This window comes from Piliocolobus tephrosceles, chromosome 9, assembly GCF_002776525.5.
Source record: "Piliocolobus tephrosceles isolate RC106 chromosome 9, ASM277652v3, whole genome shotgun sequence".
Taxonomy (NCBI): domain Eukaryota; kingdom Metazoa; phylum Chordata; class Mammalia; order Primates; family Cercopithecidae; genus Piliocolobus; species Piliocolobus tephrosceles.
In genome coordinates, this window is record NC_045442.1 from 33,551,333 (window position 1) to 33,574,870 (window position 23,538).

At 37.8% G+C, this 23,538-nt stretch overlaps 1 protein-coding gene across 2 annotated transcripts in view; it reads left to right on the forward strand.

Moving 5' to 3' along the window:
• Nucleotides 1-22,849, forward strand: part of ERLIN1 (ER lipid raft associated 1) — a 36,342-nt gene extending 13,493 nt beyond the window's left edge. For both annotated transcript variants that reach the window (XM_023206407.3, XM_023206408.3), the window contains exons 8-12: nucleotides 6,116-6,174; nucleotides 9,118-9,209; nucleotides 16,975-17,064; nucleotides 17,924-18,003; nucleotides 20,587-22,849. In XM_023206407.3, coding sequence (XP_023062175.1) covers nucleotides 6,116-6,174; nucleotides 9,118-9,209; nucleotides 16,975-17,064; nucleotides 17,924-18,003; nucleotides 20,587-20,808 — 543 coding nt within the window. In that variant the 3' untranslated portion in view covers nucleotides 20,809-22,849. The remainder of the gene's footprint in view (nucleotides 1-6,115; nucleotides 6,175-9,117; nucleotides 9,210-16,974; nucleotides 17,065-17,923; nucleotides 18,004-20,586) is intronic.
• Nucleotides 22,850-23,538: the final 689 nt, after the last annotated feature.

A 23,538-nucleotide genomic window follows, 5' to 3' on the forward strand; every position in this document is an offset into this window, starting at 1 on the left:
ACCAGACTCAAAAGATAGGTGGGGTTTTTCTCATGGCCTCATTCATGCAATGTCATTATCTCAGACAGGCGCCTGAAGGTGAGCCACCAGAGTTAAGGGGTAGTTTGAAATATCCAGAGGTAACTTTGGAAAATCCTCTGAGTTGTTCAAGTCAGTTGTAGCTGGAGTAGCTTTTTAATTTTAAAGATAGTGAATGTGAAGGTCAGCTCTTAGAGTCTGCCCAGGGTGTTACTCAGAGATCTAGCTTATTCAACGGCTGTTTAGAATTCCTTGCCTTATGTTAGCCATTTTTCTGTTCCCAGTTTTTTGCTATTAAACAATAGTGTAATGAACATTCATGACACATGTTCTTATATGTACAAATTATCTTTCAAACTGACTGTACAAATCTATATTCTTAACAGCAATATGTGCAAGTAATTGTGACCCATGAACTCACCAACATTGGAAGCAATCAGACATATTGATCGTTACCATATGGATGGGTGGGCAATTATATCTCCCTTTGATTTACATTCCTTTGGTTATTAATGAGATTGGACATCTTTTGATATATTTATTGGTCATTTATACTCTCTTCTGTTGATCGCCTGTTCATATCTTTTGCCCATTTTTCTGTTGGATTGTTTTCTTGCCTACTGATTTGTTCTGTATAAATTTGGAATTTTTATACACACACGTTATATATGTTGTAGAAGGAAGTTAGATACTAGGAAAATGATGAAGAATAAAATGAAATTCACCAGTAATCTTATTAAGCAGGGATAACATCATTTGTTGTATCTTTTCTGACTCTTCATATATATGAACAAATGTTTGTAGATATAAATGCATACATGGTCAACTAAAGCAGAATCATACCATACCTGCTTTTTTCGCTAACATTATCTATGAACATCTTTCCAAAACAAAAATATAGGTTTGGTAAATTGTTACTTTTAATGGTTATATTTAGTGAATCTCTATGGTTTCAAATTTTTTACTATTATATACATGTTGAAATGACCAAGCTTATATATTCTCTACATCTTTTTAAATCCCTCTCTTACAATAAATTCTTGAAGTGGGATTGGTGATCAAAGTGTATTCCCTGTTTGGGGACTTATTGATACATACACCAAATCACCTTTTAGAAAAATTTTAGCAGCTCCCACTCTCTCATTAGCAGTGTTGGTAAGCTGTAGGTTTTAACACATTTGATTGCATGATTGTACCCAGATAATTAGCAGATGCAAGCTTTCCCTTTCTCTTTTAATCGTTTTGGAGAAAATTAGTCTGTTATTTTGTATTAATTATTGAAGTTGAATACCTTAGGTTATCAGCCATTTTTATTTCATTTATAAATTGTTGGTTTTGCTCTTTTTTTTAGTTAATGGTTTTTCGAACTGATTTTAGTAAGCAATTTTTGACTGGGCATAGCGGCTCACATCTGTAATCCCACCACTTTGGGAGGCTGAGGTGGGAAGCTCCCTTGAGCCCAGGAATTTGAGGTCAGCCTGGGCAACCCCTTCTCCACAAACATTTTTTTTTTTAAATTAGGTGGATATGGTGTCATGTGCCTGTAGACCCAGCTACTTGGGAGGCTGAGGTGGGACGATGACTTGAACACAGCAGGTTGAGGCTGCAGTGAGCTGTGTTCATGCTGTACTCTTGTCTGGGCAACAGAGCAAAACCCTGTCTATAAGTAAGTAAATCAATAGCATTTATATATAGAGAGCTTGTTTTTGAACCTTACCCTTTGAGAGGGGTAGAATTCATTTTTAAAAATAAACTATTTTTCATATGTTAGTTATTGTAGCTCTTTTTTATATTTATAGGAAACATTTTCTTCCAGTTTTTTCTTTGTCATTTAACTTTGTTTTTGCCTTGCCGATAACTTTGAAGTTTTCATCTTTTACATAGTAATTTCAGTGATTTTGTCTTTGTGGTGTGTTGCTGAGCTGGCATGTTTTAAGAGCCTTTCACCACCTTAAAAGTATAGGAATTAAAATTAGAAATTACAAAAATTGTATCTGCTTTTACAGTTGTATTCTTAGATTTAAATCTTTTAATTCATCTGGAACCCATTTTGATGTCAGTTGCAAGGTAGGCCTTCAACTCCATCCCTTCAACCCCAAATTGGGTAACAGCAGTAATTACTGAATAGTTTATTTTTCCATCTTCCTCATTCTTTGAAATAGTTTTTATGTTACATACTACATTCCATTATATACTAGAGTCTTTTTCTGAACTTAGTTCTGTTCCATTGATCTTCCCATTCCTACTCTTTTATTAGTTATTGAGTCCTTGGTGTTTTCTCATCAAATCAGATTTTCTCCTGTTTTTTTCATCTTGTCAGTTAATGGTAACTCCTTCTCCTCAAGCCAATCTAGAAGTGTAGGAGGCATCTTTGACAATCGTCTCACCCTCAGCATCTAATCAGTCCCTGTGTCATGCAGATTCCACCACCAAAATCCATGTATTAAAACTGACCACACCTCCATCTTTACTGTCGTCTCAAGCCAAGCTACCAACTCTTACCTTGACATGTGCAGTAGCAGTAGCTGCCTGTCTTCTTTCCCCACTTTCACTTTTACATTTGTATACTTCATTTTCTGCACAATAGCCAGAAGGATCTTTTGAATTTACTTACATTCGTTTTTGTAAAAAGTTATTGAGTGAAAAAATGTAGTTTTGTTATACATTCTTAAAGTGGTAGAGAAGATCTCTGTTGTTTTAGGGTTTAAAAATTTTTTAAATAATTTTTATATTTTGCAATAACTTAAGCATACCCTGAGAAGAGAAGAGCTCTTTTGGTTGCTTTTGTCTTGTTATAAATTTTTTTTTTTACAATAGTTGAAATGCATTTTAAGAATTCCAAGTCTGTGTTTGAGCTTTGTTATTTTTAACACATTACCATATGGTTGTGATAGTTCAACTTTTTATTTTAAAATCTGGCAAGAAACATCATCTTTTAAAAAATAATGGCCTTTGCTGTTTCTGCCAGCTTAATCTTCCAGATAAGTTTTCATTATCGATATTTTTAAGCTATATCAGGCACCTAAGTAGTCATATATGTGTTGTGTTGTTTTGTTTTGAGACAGGGTCTCCCTCTGTTGCCCAGGCTGGAGTGCAGTGGCATGATCATAGCTCACTGCAGTCTTGAACTCCTGGGCTCAAGTGATCCTCCTGCCTTAGCCTCCCAAGTAGCTAGGAGTACAGGCACACACCACCACATCTGGCTAATTTTTTAATTTTTTGTAGAGATGGGCCCTCGCTGTGTTGCCCAGGATGGTCTCAAACTCCTGGCTTCACGCAATCCTCCAATATAAGTTAAAAATAGAAACATAGTTTATGGCTTTACTTTATCATATCAGCCTTTCTGGTTTTTAGAATTTCTGATTTGGGCCAAGCGCGGTGGCTCACGCCTGTAATCCCAACACTTTGTCAGGCCGAGGCAGGTGGATCATGAGGTCAGGAGATCGAGACCATCCTGGCTAACACGGTGAAACCCTGTCTCTACTGAAAATACAAAAAAATTAGCCAGGTGTGGTGGTGGGCGCCTGTAGTCCCAGCTACTCAGGAGGCTGGGGCAGGAGAATGGCGTGAACCTGGGAGGCAGAGCTTGCAGTGAGCCGACATCACGCCACTGTACTCCAGCCTGGGCAACAGAGTGAGACTCCATCTCAAAAAAAAAATAAAAGAATTTCTGATTTGGGGGAGAAACTCATATCCTAAGTTAAATTAATACCAATGGATTTAATGTATTTTAATGCCGTTCAATCATTGAGGAATGTGATTGATTCTTGGTAGATTTATCGTATGTCTACAGCTTGAATTCACTGCCTTCTAGTAATTTTTGGGTTAAATTACATGAGAGCAACCTTACCTTGTTGTTCACTGCTATATCCACAATTCCTGCAACAAATAGCACTTGACACAGAGTAGGTACCTGATAAATATTTATTGTTGAATGAACATTCTCTGTTAACAGTCATTTTATTTTTTTCCTTTCCATATATTTATATCCCATTTTTCCTCTTGAAAAACTACTCTGGCAAATTAGAATGATGAAAATGGTGATCTTTGATTTTTTTTCCTATGTTATTTAAGGGAGTGACAATATTTTAGACTGACTTTTGATTTATAATATATGCTTAAAACCCAGGGGTTAGTTTCAACACATATATTCATTTCATTAGCCATTTTTTTTTCCTCCATTCACTCTGTGTATGTGAGTGGTGTGGGGGCATTATTTTATTTTATTTATTTTATTATTTGAGGTTAAGAGTGGAGGTTTAATAGGCAAAAGAAGCAGAAAGGAGAACAGCTGTCTCTCCTGTGAGGGAGAGGGATACCCGAGTGGGACTTTCCTGTCATTTTACTTTTAAAATCTCTCATGATGCAACTTACTCATGGTATCTGTACAGTAAGTATTTATGCTTTCACATATTTGAAAATCCATGAGATTTCCCAAGATTGGCAAGCACAATGTAGTATGTTCTTCAGCCTCATTCAGCAAAATAAGAGTCTTCAAAAGACAGTCCTGGCTGGGTGTGGTGGCTCATGCCTGTAATCCCAGCACTTTGGGAGGCCAAGGTGGGTGGATCACCTGAGGTTAGGAGTTCGAGACCAGCCTGACCAACATAGTGAAACCCCACCTTTACTAAAAAAAATACAAAAATTAGTCAGGCATGGTAGCGCATGCCTCTAATCCCAGTAACTAGGGAGGCTGAGGCAGGAGAATCGCTTGAACCTGGGAGGTGGAGGTTGCAGTGAACTGAGATTGCACCACCACACTCCAGCCTGGGTAGCAAGAGCAAAACTCCATCTCAAAAAAAAAAAAAGAAAGAAGAAAAGACAGTCCTACTTTATGCTTCTTTTAATAAGGCTGAAAAGATATGTAGCCAGTCTCTTAATTAAATGCAGTATGACAGTGCTTCCCTCAGAGACGTATTAATCCATATTGGAAGTGATCTTATGTCTGCTAGTCACATGGTGAAATCTGATATCTCACAAAATCTGGTCCTGAATTTTTATTTGTCTTCTGGATGTCTCCACTGAGTTGTGAGGCCTCACATGTGTCACTGCCAGTGTGTTTCCACACAGCCTTCAGCTGCTTATTTCATTCCACTGTAATGCTTATATTTAGTTATGATAGTCCTCAAAATTACCTACAAATTTGACTCATCTGTTTCATGTAGGGAATGCTATATTGCTTAAAAGTTTTAAAAGCGTTTAAAGAAGACTAAGTGCTTAAAGGCTTTGTTGTAATACCTAAAAGGTTAGCCAGTTTGCAGAAGGAAAACTTCCTCAGACCAACAGAGTGTTTTTTGTGTGTTTGCAGTATAGGTGGGGCGGCGGGGTGTCGTATGTTTAGTAAAATCAAAAGCTTTTGAGAGATCAAGTCCTTGATGTAGAAAAGTCAGCCTTCAAAAAACAGTACTCTCCAGGTAGATAATCTTAATTATGTCAAAGAACACTATGATTAGGGAAACAAAGTGTCTAGTAAACAGCCTCTACAAAGACAGACTTTCTTCTAAGTGAGAGTTCAGGAAGAAAGAATATAAGCTTTTAATTGATATTTGTTTTCCTTCAGTCACTGGGCTGTTTACTTTATAGCAAATACCAAGTGATCGCAGGGGTTGGAAGTGATAGATCAATTTACTCACTACTCACTGTATTAAATTGCATACACCAAACTGGGATTTTTTGTTTGGTTTTGTATTTGACTAATTGTTTCTGACTTTACAATTTCAGTCTTGGAAATTTGCCTTCCTGGCTTCTTTGGTTTACAGGGTTAAAAAAGAAAGCAAAAGTATCTAATGACCTTTGTGAAACATCTTTTAAGGGAGAACCTTTTTCCTAAGGCAATTGTTTCCTCAGTGGGTAGAGTGATTTTTCCTGTAATCTGGCATTGTGTAAGGAAGTAAGAAGCAGCTTGTCTTTGATTCTTGCTTGGTGTGATGGCATGAAAAGTAAATGTTCCAGTGGGATCCCCAAACATGTTAGTAGGCCGCTATATTATAGCTGTTGTTTTGTTAGATTAGTATCATTTGAGGAGCTTTTCTATAGAAGATTTAATTGAAGATTTATCTTTCAAATATACTTTGGCTTTTTCACTTTTATTTTTTAGGCTGTGCGTGTTACAAAACCCAAAATCCCAGAAGCCATAAGAAGAAATTTTGAGTTAATGTGAGTAATATGCATGGGATCCCAATATTTCTGTTCAGGGCTGTCTGCATATTAACACTCCAGTCTAGAGGAAACGTGAGATAGTACACTCTGGGGTGGAGTATATGTCTGTCTTCTTTACTCTTACTCTAGTAATATTGCCTACTCTTGTGTCTTAATTCCCACTAGACTCTTATTAGTGTTCTTCTGTATGTGTGAATATTTCAGGAGCAGTATCAGTATCTAAAGATGCAGTTTGCTGTAAAACTATTGTTGGAAGCTTAAGGAGCTCTAATTTTATATGAATAGTACCTTGAATTAAATATTTAATAGAGGAAAGAGTCCTGAAGCTGTGTTAGGGTTGAAGAGAGTGCTCATATTTTGTTTCTGTGTTGTAATGGTAGGAGTAAATATCTTGTTGGTATAAAGTTTGGTTTTCCATTGTATGTGATTGTATATCTAAAATTAGACCAGGTTCTTTATAATGTGCCTCTAGGGAAGCCTTGCTTCTATTGACTCCTGATGGTCTTGTCTTTTATGTATCCAGGGCTGGCTGGGAATGAGAAGACATGAAATTAGTTTCTAAGAGGATCCCTTTTAGGGGAATACTTACTGTGTTTGAAATGGCAATATTGTTTTCGTATGACTGGTACTGAAAAGAAGAAATAAAAGTCTTCAGGAAATTTGGCTGTTATGTTAAAGGGACAGATGCTGGAAAAATAAATTTGCACAAGTCAAGGATACCACAGATGTATAAATACCGGAGGTCCAAGGAGCAGTAATACTGCTTTATGAGGTTATTTACTTCTGAATCCTTTTCGTTACCATGCATATTTTTATTGTTTTTTTTTCCTCTTTTATATTTTTCTTTTCCCTCATACCTCTCTGAGCTCATACAGAGTTTTATTTCTTTTTCTTATTTATTTATTTTTTGACACAGGGTCTCACTCTGTTGCCTAGGCTGCAGTGCAGTGGCACAATCACGGCTCACTGCAGTCTCAACCTCCCAGGCTCAAGTGATTAATCAATCCTCCCACCTCAGCCTCCTGAGTAGTTGGGACTACCAGTGCATGCCACCACACCTGGCTAAATTTTGTGTTTTTCATAGAGGCATGGTATTGCCCTGTTGCCCAGTCTGGTCTCAAACTCCTGGGCTCAAGCAATCCTTCTGCCTTGGCCTCCCAAAGTCTGGGATTACAGGTGTGAGTCACCACACCCAGCCTGTTTTCTCTTTTTCATTGTAGACAAGGCACTCTTCTTTTAAAACTGTAAAGTGTGGAGTGCCAGGCTGGGTAGATTATGGGTGTGATCCACTTATTTAAAAAATATTTGTAGGCGGGACATGGTGGCTCATGCCTATAATCATAGCACTTCAGGAGGCTGAGGCCAGCGGATCACCTGAGGTCAAGAGTTCGAGACCAGCCTGGCCAACACGGTGAAACCCTGGCTTTAGTAAAAATACAAAAATTAGCTGGACATGGTGGCAGGCACCTATAATCCCAGCTATTTGGGAGGCTGAGGCAGGAGAGTCGCTTGAACCTGGGAGGCGGAGGTTTCAGTGAGCCGAGACCACGCCATTGCACTCCAACCTGGGCAACAAGAACAAAACTCCATCTCAAAAAAAAATTTTTATTAAAGGCTCAGCATGTCTTAGGCTTTAAATATGATTGCTTCTGTGATGGAAAAATGAATATTGTGTGTTTTCTGCTCTCAAATAAATCATAGTATTCAGACTGTCATTTGATGTCTTTATCATTGTTATCAGAGGAAAGAGGGGAAACTTTGAGGGGAAGTGTTTTGGGGAAACTATTGGAGTTACTTTTCAGATGATTCTGGATCTTTCTTAATTTTATAGACTATTGGAATTCCAGAATTAAAAGCTACCTTGAGATGATCCAGTATAACCTTGCACCTGATGGTAGTGTTTTCTTATACCATTTCTGCCACGTGGTTACCCAGTAGCTACTTGTACATGCTTAGTAATAATGCCAGCCGTTTCCGTTATGGGTTTAGTATCCTTTATCCGAAATGCTTGGGACCAGAAGTATTTTAAATTTTGGATTTGTAAAGATTTTGGAATTTGCATAGACATAATGAGATATCTTGGGGATGGAACCCAGGTGTAAATATAAAATTTATTTTTGTTCTTCCTTGTTGGTATAGTGGTTAGTTTGTTTTTTTATTTTCCAGATATTTATTTATGTCCTATATACACCTGTAGTCTGAAGGTAACTTTATAGAATATTTTAAATAATTTTGTGCATGAAACAAAGTTCACCTTAAGTGCTTATGTGTGGAATTTTCCACTTGTGTCATAATGTGGGCACTCGAAAAGTTTCAGATTTTGGAGCATTTTGGATTTCAAATTTTCAGATCAGAGATGCTCAACCTGTATTAGACACTGGAAACCTTAGAAAATTCTCCTTACACTAAGCCCCAGTTTACTACCTAATAACTACCACCTAGTTACATCTTCTGTGCAACAAATATGGCCACTGCACATGGGTGCCTGCCTGAGGAGGGCAGGGGCTGAAACCCAGCTTCATTCTGCATGTCATACCATGCACCTGCGGGACTGCATCTGCCCAGAGGCTGGTGCCATTTTCTAATTGGCACAGAGCTACTGTATGGACTAGCTGGAGGTCTAACAGCAAAGGAAGTATTGATATATTCCCTTCGAAATCACAGGCTTTACACAATACAACTAGGAGAAGAAAGCCAAACTAAAATTCAAATGTACTAGATTTTTTTCCTATCTCTAGGTGACTTTGGGCAAATCATTGAATCTTTCAACCTCAGATTTACTATAAGTAAAATAAAGTAACACCTCTCTTAACCTACCTTAATGGGTCCAAAAGCTCGTGTTGAAAAAACGGTTCTCCAACTCACTATAGGGTCAGAATTACTAGCTGTGACTGCACATAAGAGAATCATTTCTAATTTTTATAACATTTTGCTTCACAGGGAGGCTGAGAAGACAAAACTCCTTATAGCTGCACAGAAACAAAAGGTTGTGGAAAAAGAAGCTGAGACAGAGAGGAAAAAGGCAGTTATAGGTACTTGGATTTCTCTCTGAAATGATTGTCTCTAAGTACATTTGTTGTTTGTCCTGTTCTTTGTCAGTCTCATTTTGGGTATCATGGGACTTAGTAAGATTACATCATAGGTAGTGGGGAATTCTGGAATCTCCACTGTACATTCAGATGTTCTAATGCCTTTAAAAGTAGGTGAGACCAGTACTTAATGACGTGCTGTGGCTCTCCATCATGTTGTTGGCTGCCACTGTTGTCTCTTTCAAGAACAGGGAGAATGGATAGGGTTTATAGGCAACTTGAGTCTGTGGATAGCATTTTCATTTGTACAGATTAAGAATAGGAAAGTTTTTTGACCAAAGTTTCAGATTGTAGTATGCATCCTTGTTGTTGACATGCACTTCATTTTACCTGGATAGATAGTGCCGTTTATGAAAGCATGGCAGGGTTGTTTACAGTTCATTTTGGATTACAATGGCTTCCCTTATACTCTAGGTCACTGTGTATTAGACTGCCCTCTTTGGCCTTCAGTTGATGCTGAAAGTTGAAGACATCGTTAATTAAATAATTCAATTATACGGGAATGTACAGAGAACAATATAATGAAAGCTTAAGATTTTGCCTTATTCCCTTCAGGTCAATTTTTTTTTTTTTTTTAAGAAAAAAATTAAGTATCTGTTTGAAGCCTCCTTTGTATGTTCGTTTGTATGTTCGCTGGTCCTACTCCTTGACTTTTCTTCTCAGATTAGCTTCTATTCTGAAGTTGATGTATATCCTTTCTGTCCGTATTTTTATACTTTTACTGTTAAGTGTGTAACAGTTTATAAAATTGTTTTACCTGTTTGAAACTACAAAAATGATATCAAACTCTTATTTTACAACTTGCCTTATTTTCACTAACATTGTTTGAATTTTATCCATATTGATACATGTAGATCTAGGGTTTTTTTCTCTTTTTTTGGCATTTTATCCTTATTCTCTGTGAGATGGTAGATTGTTTATTTTTAGCTGCTATATTTTTCGTTCTATGAGCAGACCTAGTTTTATTGTAATGAATTACCAACGAAGAGTAAGGTAGCTTCTAGTTTTTCCTTATTACAAACACTACCACAATAACATTCTTATCCAGTGCCTCCTGGATACAGTGTACATGTGCAAGTTTCCGTAGAGTAGCATTACTCAATGTATCGTGTGGGCCAGTGCCCTATCACTAGCTTTTCGTTTCTAAGCCTCAATGAGATGAGTACAGAAATTGAGAATGAGTGTTTAGAAGTTTTTATAGCATTTTAATACAGCAGTTCCATGTCTGTTGAATAAAAAATAAAAAATCAGCTTATATATGTATGTTTTTGTTTTTTAATTTCTTTTTTCTAGTACTATAATTTGTTTTTGTTATAGTTTACAATTTATTGGTTCCTCATAAATTGAAATACACACACAAAAAGGTAAGGTACTTTTCCACAGGTAGTTTGAGAAGCACTGCTCTAGAATAGCTATCTCAAAGTAGAATTGATGGGTCATAGGGTAGCATGTCTTCACATTCAACATATTGACAAATTGCTCTCTCAAGTACTTCTTTGATTTTACTGTCTCTTCAGCAGTATTTGATTTCCAGTTTCTGTGCTACCGTATTTGAATTCCCATTTCCACACATCCTTCTCGGTCCTTGGAGTTATCAGACTTAAAAATTTATGCCAGTTTAATGGAAGACACGGTATCACATAATTTCAATTTGAATTCCCCTGATTGTTAGTAAAGTTGAATATTGCTTATTGGTTATTCAAGTTTCCTTTTTTGTTGTTGTTATATGAATTGCCTATTGTCCTTAGCCCATTATTTGATTGCTTTTTTGCGTTGATTTGTAAGAGTTTTTTATATCTTTTGGATACTAATCCTTTTTCAGATTTATGCATTTCCAACATCTTATTTCAATTTGTGGTTTGTCTTTGAACTTTACAATGTCTTCGATATACATATATGTGTAGTTTTTGTATAGTCAAATTCATTAGTCTTTATGTTTTGTGCTTTTCCTATCTTAAGAATTCTTTCCCTAGTCCAAAGTAATACTTTTATTCTAAAAGTTTTAAAGTTTTACTTTTCATATTTAAGTCTTAACCCATCTGGAATTTATTTTGATATTGAGTATGACATAGGGATTCAGTTTAATTTTTTCAAATGGCAAGCCAATTGTCTCAGACTGTTTATTGAATAGTTTATTATTTCCTCTACTTATTTCTAATGCCATATCCATCATATAATAAGATACTATACATAATTTGTTCTGATGCCAGAATCTCTATTATTTTCTAATTTTTTGGTCTCTCCTTCCTCAATGCTACTTTTTTAAAATTATTGTAGCTTTTATGTTAAGTCTTGCTATGTGGAGAGTGAGTTGTGTAACTATTCCTCTTACCTGTTAACTATTCCTAACTATATTTAAAATTATCCTGGACTCTTCTAGGCCCTTTATTCATCCACATGAATTTTAGAACCAACTCCTTACGTTTTGTGAAATATTGTGTTGAGATTTTGATTGGAATTGCATTGAATGTGTACATCAATTTGGAGAAAATTATGATATTGAGTCTTATAAATCTATTTCTCTATTTATGAGAGATGTCTTTTTAAAAGTGTCATAATTTTCTTCTAACGTTCTTGCACGTTTATTAAAGGTTTGTTCTTATATACCTTTATGTTTTTTTGTTACTGACTTTTTAAAGGCACCTTTTCTACTTGGTTTTGTGTAAGTGTGCTGTTGATTTTTTTATTTAGCAATATTGCTGAAGATGCTCTTATTTCTAATAGTCGCTTAGATTTCCCATGAACAATCATATGGTCTTCAGACAATAGGTCATTATCTTCACAGAAGTACAATTTTATTTTTCTTCTTTATAGTCACATACCTTTTATTTCTTCCTATCTTACTGCTTTAGGCTATGACTTCTAGTACAGTGTAGAAAAGAAAGTGACAAGCATTCTTGTCCTTAACTTTAAATAGTCCCAGTGACATTTACTGTACTTAACGCTGGTTAATAAAGTTTCAATCTGTACTTGCTGAGAGCTTTTATTTTGAGTGGCTGTTAAAACTTTCAGAATATTTTTGAAACAGGGTCTCGCTTTGTCACCCAGGCTGGAGTACAGTGGTATAATCACAGTTCACTGCAGCCTCAGCCTCCTGGGCTTAACTTATCTTCCCGCCTCAGGCTCTCGAGTAGCTGAGACTACAAGTGCACGCCACCACACCCAGGTAATTTTTGTATTTTCTGTAGAGACAGGGTTTCACCGTGTTGCCCAGGCTGGTCTTGAATTCCTGAGCTCAAGTGATCCACATGCCTCAGTCTTCCAAAAGGGCTGGGATTAGAGGTGTGAGCCACTGTGCCCAGCCTGAAATTTTTTTCTACATATATTGAGATGTTTTTAAAGCTGTTAGTATGGTAAATTATATTAACAGATTTATCTTTGCATTCCTGGGATAAACATCCACTTGATCATTATATAGGTCATTATATACATTTTTATATAGTTTGCTGATAATTTCTTTAGAATTTTTACCTTTATTTTCATAAATGAGATCAGCTTATAATTTTCTTACACTTTTAGTGTCAGGTTTTTTGGTATCATGGTTATACTGTCCCCAAGATGAGTTGAAGAGCATGGCTTCCTTTTCTGTGTTCTATTGTAAATCAGATCATTATATATCAGATCTGTATAACTTCATCTTTGTAGGTCTGGTGGAACTTGTGAAAGCCATCTTAGTCTTGTGAGGTTTCTGCTTTATTTTTGTTTGTTTTTTGTGGTAATATTTAACCTATTGATTTAATTTCTGTGTTGAGTATAGGTCTCTTCAAATACATGTTTTTTTTTAAGCCAGTTTTGGTAGTTATATTTTCATAGAAAATTGTTCATTTCATCTGATATTTCAAATTTGGGGGCATAAATTTGTAGAATTCTCTCATGATTTTTAAAACTTCTACCAAATCTGTGTGCTCCTTTTCATTGCTAATACTGATTGCTTGTGCCTTTTCTTTTGCCGAATCAGTTTTGCCAGAGGTCTGTTTTATTTCATTCATCTTTTCAGATAATTGGCTTTTGGTTTTGGTTTTGTTGACTGTTACTTTGTTTTAATTATTTACATGTTTTAAAAATTATTTCCTTCCATCTTTTTTTTTTTTTTTACTTTATTCATTTGTTCTTTTTTAACTTCTTGAGTTGGATAGTTAAGTTTCAGTCTTTTCTAGTGGAAACATGGAGGATTATAAATTTTCTTCTAAGTACTGCTTTAGCTATGTTTCACAGGTTTTGAAATGTACTTTGTTTATTGGTGTTCAGTTTTAATTTTTTTAAAAACCTTTTCCTTCTAATTTCTTCTTTGGCTCATGAATTATTAAAAGTATATGTTTCAATTTTTGGTTTAGCAGGTTTTGAGGGGCTACCTTTTTATTGTTGATTTCCAGTGTTACTACATTGTAGTCAGAAAATAAGACCTGTTATATGGATTCTTAAATATTTGTTGAAAATTGCTTTGTGGCCTACCTGTATGTGGTCCTTTTTTGTAAATGTCTGTGTGCTTGAAAAGATTGAATCTGTGTTCTCTGGTTGTTGGATGCAGGTTTCTTTATACACCCATTTGGTCACGCTTATGAATTGTGTCGTTCACATCTTCTGTATTCTTCTAATTTTTGCCTTCTTGAGCTATCAATTACTGAGAAAGATGTGTTAAAATCTCCCACTACGACCATGGGTTTGTTGACTTGTAATTTTTTTCTTTATATATTTTGAGACTATATCATTAAGAACATTCTGGTTCACGATTGTTATATCTCCGTGGAGAATTGCTTCCGTTTTGTAATAACTTTTATCCCTAGATACGTTTTTAACTTAAGAGCTATTTTGCCTGATAATATAGCTATACCAGATTTTTCTTGGTTAGTTATTTTCTTGGTGTACTTTTTCCCATTCTTTTACTTTCAACTTTTCTATGTCATTATGTTTTAGGTGTGTCTCTTGTAAACAGCATATAGCTGGATTTTGTTATCTTATCCAATGTGAGAATCTGTCTTTTAACTGGTGAGTTTAGTCTTTTTATATTTATTGTGGTTACTGCTATATTTGGATGTGTTTGTATGATTTGATTATGTGCTATTTACCATGCATTTTTCTGTGCTGCTTTTTCCCTTTTCTGATTGGTATTGAATTGATTGAATTTTCTTTTCTTCCTTTTACTTGATTGGAAGTTTTACATTCCATTTCTGGAATGTATAACTAGTTGCTAATCATTCTATCCTCTTTTTGAACAGTACCTTAGAATGCTTTAACTCTTATCACTGTCCTCTAGTCTTACATCTTATTATTGCATAGTATTTTAGTTTCATGTTGTCTTTATCCTCCCATTGATTATGATCATTATGATTAATCCTTGCAGTAAACATTTATTTTGATTAGACTTGTGTTGAGTAATGTTTTTTCCTCTCCATTGCTTCTGGTGATTTTTTTTTTTTTTTTTTTTCTAGTAATTTTTTTTTCAGTGAAGACTAAGGAGTAAAAGTTATCTTCAGTCCTCCTTGGTCTGAAAATGCTTTTATTTCATTCTTGAATGGTAATTTAGCCTACAATTCTAAAGCAAGCTAATTTTTCCTTATCAATATGGCAATATTATTTCAATTTTGTTTGGCTTCTTGTACCTATTTACTACGTATGCTGTTAGTCTAATTGCTCCTTTTGGGTAATCAGCCTTTCTTCTCTTTTTGCTTTTAGCATGTTTCTCTCTGTATTTGGGTGTTCTTCAGTTTCACTGTGATGCGGCTAGGTAGAGAAAAGGTCACTTCTTAACTGGGCTGGTTGGTAGAGTGTTTTAGTTCCCCTTTCTTTCATTAGAGTTGCAGCCCTCTAGAGGTCTCAGTTTTATGCAAGGGTCTTAGTCCTAACATCACAAGACCTCATCTCCTGGTCTTGCCTGGGTAATAACCCAGGTCCCATTCCCTTCTTGTCTAATAACCACCCCAGGGATGCCACCATACAGGCTCTTGGCTCCCCCTTGGCTTAAGTCACTTGAGAATCTCTCATTCTTTCTTACAACTCAGCCATGCATTAAAAAACAAATTTGCTAAATTTCATCTAGCATTTTAAGATGTTGTTAGATGTATAAAGGGTTTTCTCTCTGGGCTTTTGCACCATTTTTCTAGAAGTCTGGTTGTGCTTTTTATTTATTTTATTCCCACATGACAGAGAGCTTTGTTAAATGAGATTACGACAATAGTCCCCCTAGGCTGAGGCAGCATTCTCTGGGTTCTAGCTGCAGGCTTCAGATCCCTCACCTTTTATTCATGTTTCATCTTGAATTTCTCCTTACAGTTCAGTTTCTAGCCCCATTGAACACAGTAGTTTTTGGATGGTGTAATATAGATGGATTTTACATTGGTGGAGAAAGAGGGAATTATTTCCTGGAGTAGTTCGTAAAGCATACTGTTTTCTGGAAAGAAAAAATCGCTTGGAAGTTTTCTTTCCGTTATGCACTTTCTCTAGGGGTCAGAGATAAGATGTCTTAAAATACCCATCTTCTTTGAAAAGGAGAATTGAGAATGTTCTTTAAGAATAGCAGTGATTGAATGTAAAGTGTAATTCGAGTCTTTCTTCCTTGTCCTGGGTCATTTGGTAGGCCAGAGGTTTGTTAAAGATGTTGAGCTTCCCCTGCATGTACTTGCTTGCCGCACCAACATGTTCACTCCCAATGCTTGTTTTCACCTTCTCAAATGAATCACCCTGCTTTCTGCTTTATGTCCCTACAGCAGTTGGAATACTCCTCTTCTGATACCATTTTCATCATGTCATTTCCCTAATGGTAGCTTAATAGTAGATCCTGAGTACAGTAAAACTAAGCTCCTTAGCCTATCACTTGACAGAGGTCTCCTAGCCCTCTTTCTGTTCTTATTTTTTGTTGTCTTGTCGGCTGGCTCCGTACCACCTCTCCATTGTGACTTGTTCATTTGTGCCTTCCTGTCTTTCTTGTTTTTGTTTTTAAGGCAGGGCCTCACTCTGTCACCCTGGCTGGAGTGCAGTGGCATGATCATGGCTCACTGTAGTCTTGACCTCCCAGGCTCAAGAGATCCTCTTGCCTCAGCCTCCTGTGTAGTTGGGACTGTAGGCACGCATCATCATGCTTGGCTAATTTTTTAATTTTTTTGTAGAGATGGAGGTCTCACTATGTTGCTCAAGCTAGTCTTGAACTCTTGGGCTTCAGAAATCCTCCTGCCTCAGCCTCCCAAACTGCTGGGATTACAGGCGTTATGCCTGGCCCTTCTTGTCTTTCTCTGTGCTTCCTGGCATGTCTTCTTAGCTCATATCCGTGATTTCCTTTAAGGTTGCTTCCAGAAGGCCTTCCTTGGTTTAACTTATCTCACTCATTCTTTCTTTCTCCTGCCAGATTAGTTAATTGTCCTGTATTGTCATGCATTTATGTTGCTCTGTTTTTGTTCTCTGGTACTTCCATAAAGTATCTTTTTTTCCCATTAGCTTGTGGACCATTGCTACAGAGTTGCATGAAGGACTGGCACTTTAACCTTTTTTACTCCTTCCCACAAAACTAGTACCGTCAAAATAGAACAGTAAATTAGGAAATAAATTCCCTTTTTTCCTTTGAGTAGTTTATGGTCTGATTAGATAAAACTTAGTGAAACAATTAGCACATACAACTTTCTGTAATTAAGTGTTAGACTGTGTGCTGCTGGTTCGAAGTGCCTCAGGTACTATAGAAATGGTTTTGAATGTGTCTTCTTATGTTACATGATTATAGAAGCAGAGAAGATTGCACAAGTGGCAAAAATTCGGTTTCAGCAGAAAGTGATGGAAAAAGAAACTGAAAAGCGCATTTCTGAAATCGAAGGTACATTGTGGGGAGAGGATGAAGCTCTGACTGTCCTGAACTGCCTCCTCTCTGCCTTTGATTGTGGTGGGCGAGAAGGCCATGGAATAATCTGGTCTGGAGGAAGTAGCTGTCCTGATGATATGAATCAGTTTTTTTTAATTGCTGTCACATATCCAGCTTTTGGGTTTGTTTGTGACTATGGGTAGCTCAGCTTTCCTTTTCTTCCTTAAATTGGGGCTTATTAGCTACCACTTTATTTTCAGGCAGACAAGATCTGAAAATTACCCATAATCGACTGTAAAGAATATACAAGATAATAAACCCCATCATCACCACCAGTTTCTTTTCCACCTGTCCAAAATAAAAATAAAATGGAAAAAAGTTTTCATGGAGGGCCTCACACTCCTTGATTTCACATAGTGAGATGTTGATATTCTTAGCTCAGTCTTGAAGTCACTTGTTTATAGATGACTGCTTCCTGTCTGTCTCTGTTGACTGATTCTCGATCAAATTTGGAGGGGCTGGAGACAGTGCAGTAAATAGAGCTTTTATGTCTGGACTTATTTTACTTGAAGCTTAGTACCTGGGTGGAGTATGAGGCTTTGAGTGATAGGAGGTGGGAGAGTGGGGTAGAGGAAAGAAGGAGCAACTTAGAGTAGAAAACAAGTGGGCTCAGATGAGCTGAGAGTTACTTGACAGTGAAAAGAGTATTCCTCTTGGAGAAACTGCTGTCTGGGGACTGGGACTCAAAAACTGCTAATATGTTTTTTAAACTTTCAATGTGAAATAAGCTGTCAAAATATTAGGCAGTGGGGAAAGGGACTTTTAACTAGCTGAGGGAATGGATTGACACCTTTCCTTTGTTTTTATTTGCTAGATGCTGCATTCCTGGCCCGAGAGAAGGCGAAAGCAGATGCTGAATATTATGCTGCACACAAATATGCCACCTCAAACAAGGTGACTGGCTCCCTGGCCACTTTCCTAATGATGCATGTCGGGTTTTTGCTTTCTCTTTTCAGGGGCTCTGATATGATAGAAGTGATTTTATCCATTGTCAAGAAAGTGTTGTGACCAAGACATCCTCCAGAATTAGTCAGTTAGCAAGAAATATTTCACATTCATTGGGTAGGGAACTTTATATAGTCCCTTATAAAAGTGGGAAGCTTAGGACAAAGGCTAACGTATATAAACACAGGCCAAATGCCATAAATCCATGCTGTATAAGGCTCAATAATTAGTCAAGTTGAAGGTCTTCTGAAATAAGAGGGACAGGAGAAGAGTAGAGTCTATTTACAATTGCTTTCCAAATAAGGTAGTTTTTTGGGTAGATACTTAGCTTGGTTAGAGCAGTGTTTCTCATCAAAGGCATTCCTGGCATTTGGGGTTGAGATACTTTTTCATCATTGAAGACCATCTCATGCATTGTAGGATATTTTGTATCCCTAGCCCGTGTCTACTAAATGTCAGTAATGGTCACCAGTTGTTTTAACTGCCACACACACATACATGTATTTCCATATGCCCCTCGTTGAGTACTCCTTGTTTATTGGATTTAAAAAACTATTCCAGTCATGAGGAATTTCATGTGGAGTAACTTAAGAAGGGAGGTTGGGTGATCTGTAGGTGATAATTTGGTGTAAGGACTGGGGTAAGCTGGCTAGAGGGTACAGGGCTAGTGAGCAGGGGCTACATAAGAGGCAGCTAGAACTCTGATAGTATTCTGAGAAGGTTATTGTGGAGCAGATTGGAAGAGATAAAGGGTTGAGAAAGAGATTACTAAAGTGGATGATGCAGTTTGAAGGATTAGAGTCAAGATATAGACAGGGCTTTCAATTTAGAAAGGAACAACATCTGTATTTAGAAGAAATGATAAGATATGATCGAATGAGAGTTGTCAGTACTTTGAAAACCAATATACATTTTAAAATGAACGTAACATTGAAAGACAGTTCTATAGACACAGAATGGAATTTGACCAAGAGAAAGGCATGACAGGAAACTCCAGTTGAGGAAGCTAGGAGTCCAAATCTAATGGGAGAAGCTCATCTGGCACAAGTTTCAAGACCTTGCCATTGAGGTCTACCTTATTCAGAAAGAGGCAGTAGTTTTATGCCATTTTGAAAAATGTGACTCATATACTAACCTATATTAAAAAGGCTTGAGGAAGAAATGTGGTTGTACACTATGACCAGATTTGATTTGAGTGTTTTGACAGGATATGAATCACCTGGGGAAGATAGAGATCCAGGGAGTGAAAGATGTCAAAGTGTAGAAAATAAATGCTGTAGGACTGTGAAGGACAAGATGGACTTTTGCCTGGGGGGACAGGCCAGGACTCAAGGAGAGGATCTGAGGGGCTTTGAAAGGCATATGTTCCAGGGAACAGTGGAAATAGATTTTAATCAAACCCAGGTAGATTCTGGTTAGAGACATCTTGGCGTCCTGATTTAGGCAAAAAAAAAAAAAAAAAAAAAAACTCTGTGACAGAGGGAGATCTGGTGGTCGACGAGTTTTAATCAAACCCAGATAGATTCTGGTTAGATAATCTTGGCATCCTGATTTAGACAAAACACTGTGACAGAGGGAGGTCTGGTGGTCAGTGAGTTTTAATCAAACCCAGGGAGATTCTGGTCAGATAGATACATCTTGGCACTGATTTAAACAAAACAAAACTCTGTGACAGAGGGAGATCTGGTAGTGGACAATTATCTGTCTGTCACAGACAGCTTAAACATCCAGCTTCTGGGGAAAGGCAAAAGACCGAATCAGATGACCTCTTGAGATTTTATTCTAGTTCTAGAATTTGTTCAAGAAAAGCAGCACCAGCCCTTCCTTTGAAGTTCTGCTCTCATCCATTGATCTATGTATCTCTCTCAAGAGAATCAACAAGAGAACCAGGCATGATAGCTCATTCCTATAGCCTCCCTGGAGGCTAAGATGAGAGTATCGCTTGAGCCTGGAAGTGTGAGGCTGCAGCAGCGAGCTATAATTGAACCACTGTATTCCAGCCTGGGCAACAGAGTGAGATCTCATCTCCAAAAAAAAAGAGGCTAGGTGCAGTGGCTCCCATCTTTAATTCCAACACTTTGGGAGGCCAAGGTAGGAGGCCAGGAGTTTGAGACCAGCCTGGCAACATAGACCCCATCTCTATAAAAATAAAAATAAGTTTTTTAGAAAAGAAATCAACAGAAACTCCAGACCACTTCCAGGTTGAATTCAACTAGATGAAATGAAAGTCACTATAGAAATATTAGTTATTATCATTAGTTATCACAAATTGTTTTCTAACCTCCCCCATCCTTTCATTAAAAAGTAGACAGCTTCTCTTGCATTAAGTCAAGAGCTTATTGAAGGAATTTTAAGTCAGGAACGCAACTGTTAATGTGATAGCCACTCTCCAAAGTGAGAGAGGGTCATTGGCAATTATTCAGGCTTGACTCGTGATAGTCAGAAGAGCAATAGGAGAAATGTATGTAGAGAGAGAGAAGACTGTTGCACCAGAGTATCCTGATGCCTTTGCTCTTGTTTGCTCCCACACAGCACAAATTGACACCGGAATATCTGGAGCTCAAAAAGTACCAGGCCATTGCTTCTAACAGTAAGATCTATTTTGGCAGCAACATCCCTAACATGTTCGTGGACTCCTCATGTGCTTTGAAATATTCAGATATTAGGACTGGAAGAGAAAGCTCACTCCCCTCTAAGGAGGCTCTTGAACCCTCTGGAGAGAACCTCATCCAAAACAAAGAGAGCACAGGTTGATGCAAGAGGTGGAAATGTTCTCCATATGAAGATGTGGCCCAAGGGGTTAAGTGGGAACAATGGTTTATACAGACTCTTCAGATTTACACAGAACTTACACTTCATCTGTTCTGCCTCTCCTGCGATAGTCCTGGGTAGTCCACTGATTGGAGGATAGAGCCAGCTGTCTGACACACAAATGGTCTTTTCAGCCACAGTCTTATCAAGTAACCTATATGTGTTCCTTTCTAAACTGCTACTCATGAGCGAGGAAAGTCTGATGCTAAGATACTGCCTGCACTGGAATGTTAAACACTAAATACATAACAAGCTGTGTTTTCCTAAGTGGAGATCAGTTGAATAATGTTTACATTGGTCCCCCGGGGAAATGTGTGCTCAGCCATTCAAGAGATGACTGAGAAGGATATGGTAAGTTCAAGGAGACTGATTGTACTTGGGACCCAGGCCCTTTCTTTGGGATCCAGTCCCAGCCTTCATCCATGTGATTAAGATCCAGGCCACTGAAGTTCCCCAGGAAACGATCTTCCACTTGAGCAACCTTTTACTTGATACAGTTTGCACCTTTCTGTTTTCCTACAGGATGGTGGTGGCCTGCAGGGACCTGAGCTTTGCTACCCAACCAGAGATTCCTCATAGAGATTCCTAATCACTAGTTTCTTGTATTCATAAGCTCAGAGATACAGAGGGCTTGGTTTGAAGTTTGGGGTGAGATGAAACCTTTGCTCTGAACCAAAGCTCTGGGGCCCTGCATTCCCTCCATTGGGTGATGACTGTCAGCCTCACTGCCGCAGGCCATGCTTGGCTAAGGTGCCTGGTTTTAGCCACAGCCACCTCCTTGTGTGTTACCTTTCGGCTCTGACTGGCCAAGAATGGGACAGGGCTTTAACCACAAATAGGAGCAGCATACAATTCCTAGTGATTTGCTGCACAGTATTGTATCATAATTGCAGGAAGTTTTTATTTTTAAAACTGGATCTGGGGTATATTCATTTGCCCCATCACCTCTGTCTAAAGGCCCAAGTCCGAGGGCTGCCATGGTCACAAGCACACTGATGCTCCTTAAGATTGTCTGTCTGGAGCCCACATAGCGTGGAACAAAAAGTCACCTAGAAAGCATCCTTGGTCATTGTCTCCTTCCCACCTGGCCCAGAGATGCTTAAATCCAAGTTGTTTCTCCAGCTCTCACCTCCCTCAGGAGATCAGGATTCTACTGACATCCTGGGCAGCCAGTGAATTTAATTTTCCATGAGAAACAACAGAGTTAACCTGTGGCAATAGGAGACCTACTTCATGTGGACCTTTTTTTTTTTTCCTTCAGTTTAACTTTTCTGGAGCAATGTGCTGCATAGTTCGGCCTGAGTTTGTGCAGCTTGTTAAGACACCTCTTGTGTACACTATGTTGAAGCTCAACAGAAAAGTCATGGGACCACTTCTAGAAACCTTTCAGCTGTCAGGCCTGTCAGTCTCATGACAGCTTGTTGGTTGTGCCAAACACTTTATTTGGGAAAGGAAAGCCCAGATTTGAGTGGGTCTTTCCCCTGGGCCTTATCCTATAGAGGCATTTGTAATATGGAGAAAATAATTTTTCATTTTTGCTCATTTAATTCTATAAATTCTCTTTATGAATGAACTTTGTGTTCTTTAGTTCTCCTTAAAAGAACTTTTGAATTATAAAAATAAATTCTTTACCTGTTGAATTGTTGCCTCAGATGATTGTCGTGGAAAATCTGGATCACTGACCTCTGTGCTTTCATTCCTAGAGATGTTTTATAGTTACATGAGCAAAGCTGTTGCCCCAAAGTGATGGCCCTGGAGGCAGGGCTGAGGAACAGGGAAATGCCGCTGTGAAGTCTTAAAGCACTTCTGCTTAAACTCCACATGTGAGGAGTGTGCCTCCCTGTGCCCTCTCAGCTCTGAGGCTGGCCGTCTTTCAGGGTGTTCCTTTTGGCAAATATACCCTGTAATCTTGAGTCTAAATTTATATGTTGAAATGCTACCTTTTTTAAAATAAGAAACTAAATAAAATTATTTTACTATCAGTGATTTGTGTTTTTTTTTCCCATGTCTTCATTTTTTTGTCATCTTAACATGCTCCTAAGGCTGTCTTGCACATTTGAACTAGGGAGCCAGTTTATTTGCTGGTTTAACTTAACTGTAGAGGCTTTTATTATACTCTTCCCAGAATACTGCCTACCTGCTGTAAGAATGTTTAAAACAAGGTGTCCACTCTTTGCTGACTCCTGGAATTTAACAAGGGATGTTCTTCTAATTCTTTGTGGGACAGGGCCTGCAACAGGGGCAAGGAGGGAGGATGGAACATCAGGCTACTGGGATCCGTCCCTAAGAGCAAAAATACTTCTACGCCGAGCAGGGGAGGAGACAGACCAAGCCAGAGGAAGAACAATTTGTGTAAATTATAACTGGCAATGTAATGGCACAATATAACCAACTTCACTACTAAGATGTTAGCGGCGCAAGAGCCAGAGTTGGACCTGCTCTTCCCAGACGTTCTATATTCCCTCCTGGGGTCAATTTCCTGGTGATCTTGGGCCAGCAGGGAGTGGTAATGGGAGTTTTGGGGACAGCAGCTCTTTCCTCCTGTTCTTATGGGATCAACCCCATAGTATCCTATGTCAGTTGCTGTGGACTTGAGAATAATTTGAACTGATCATCCTATAGGCTATTGGTAGGTATTAAAATGAAGTGATTTCTGCCTCTTCTGTGGCAAAA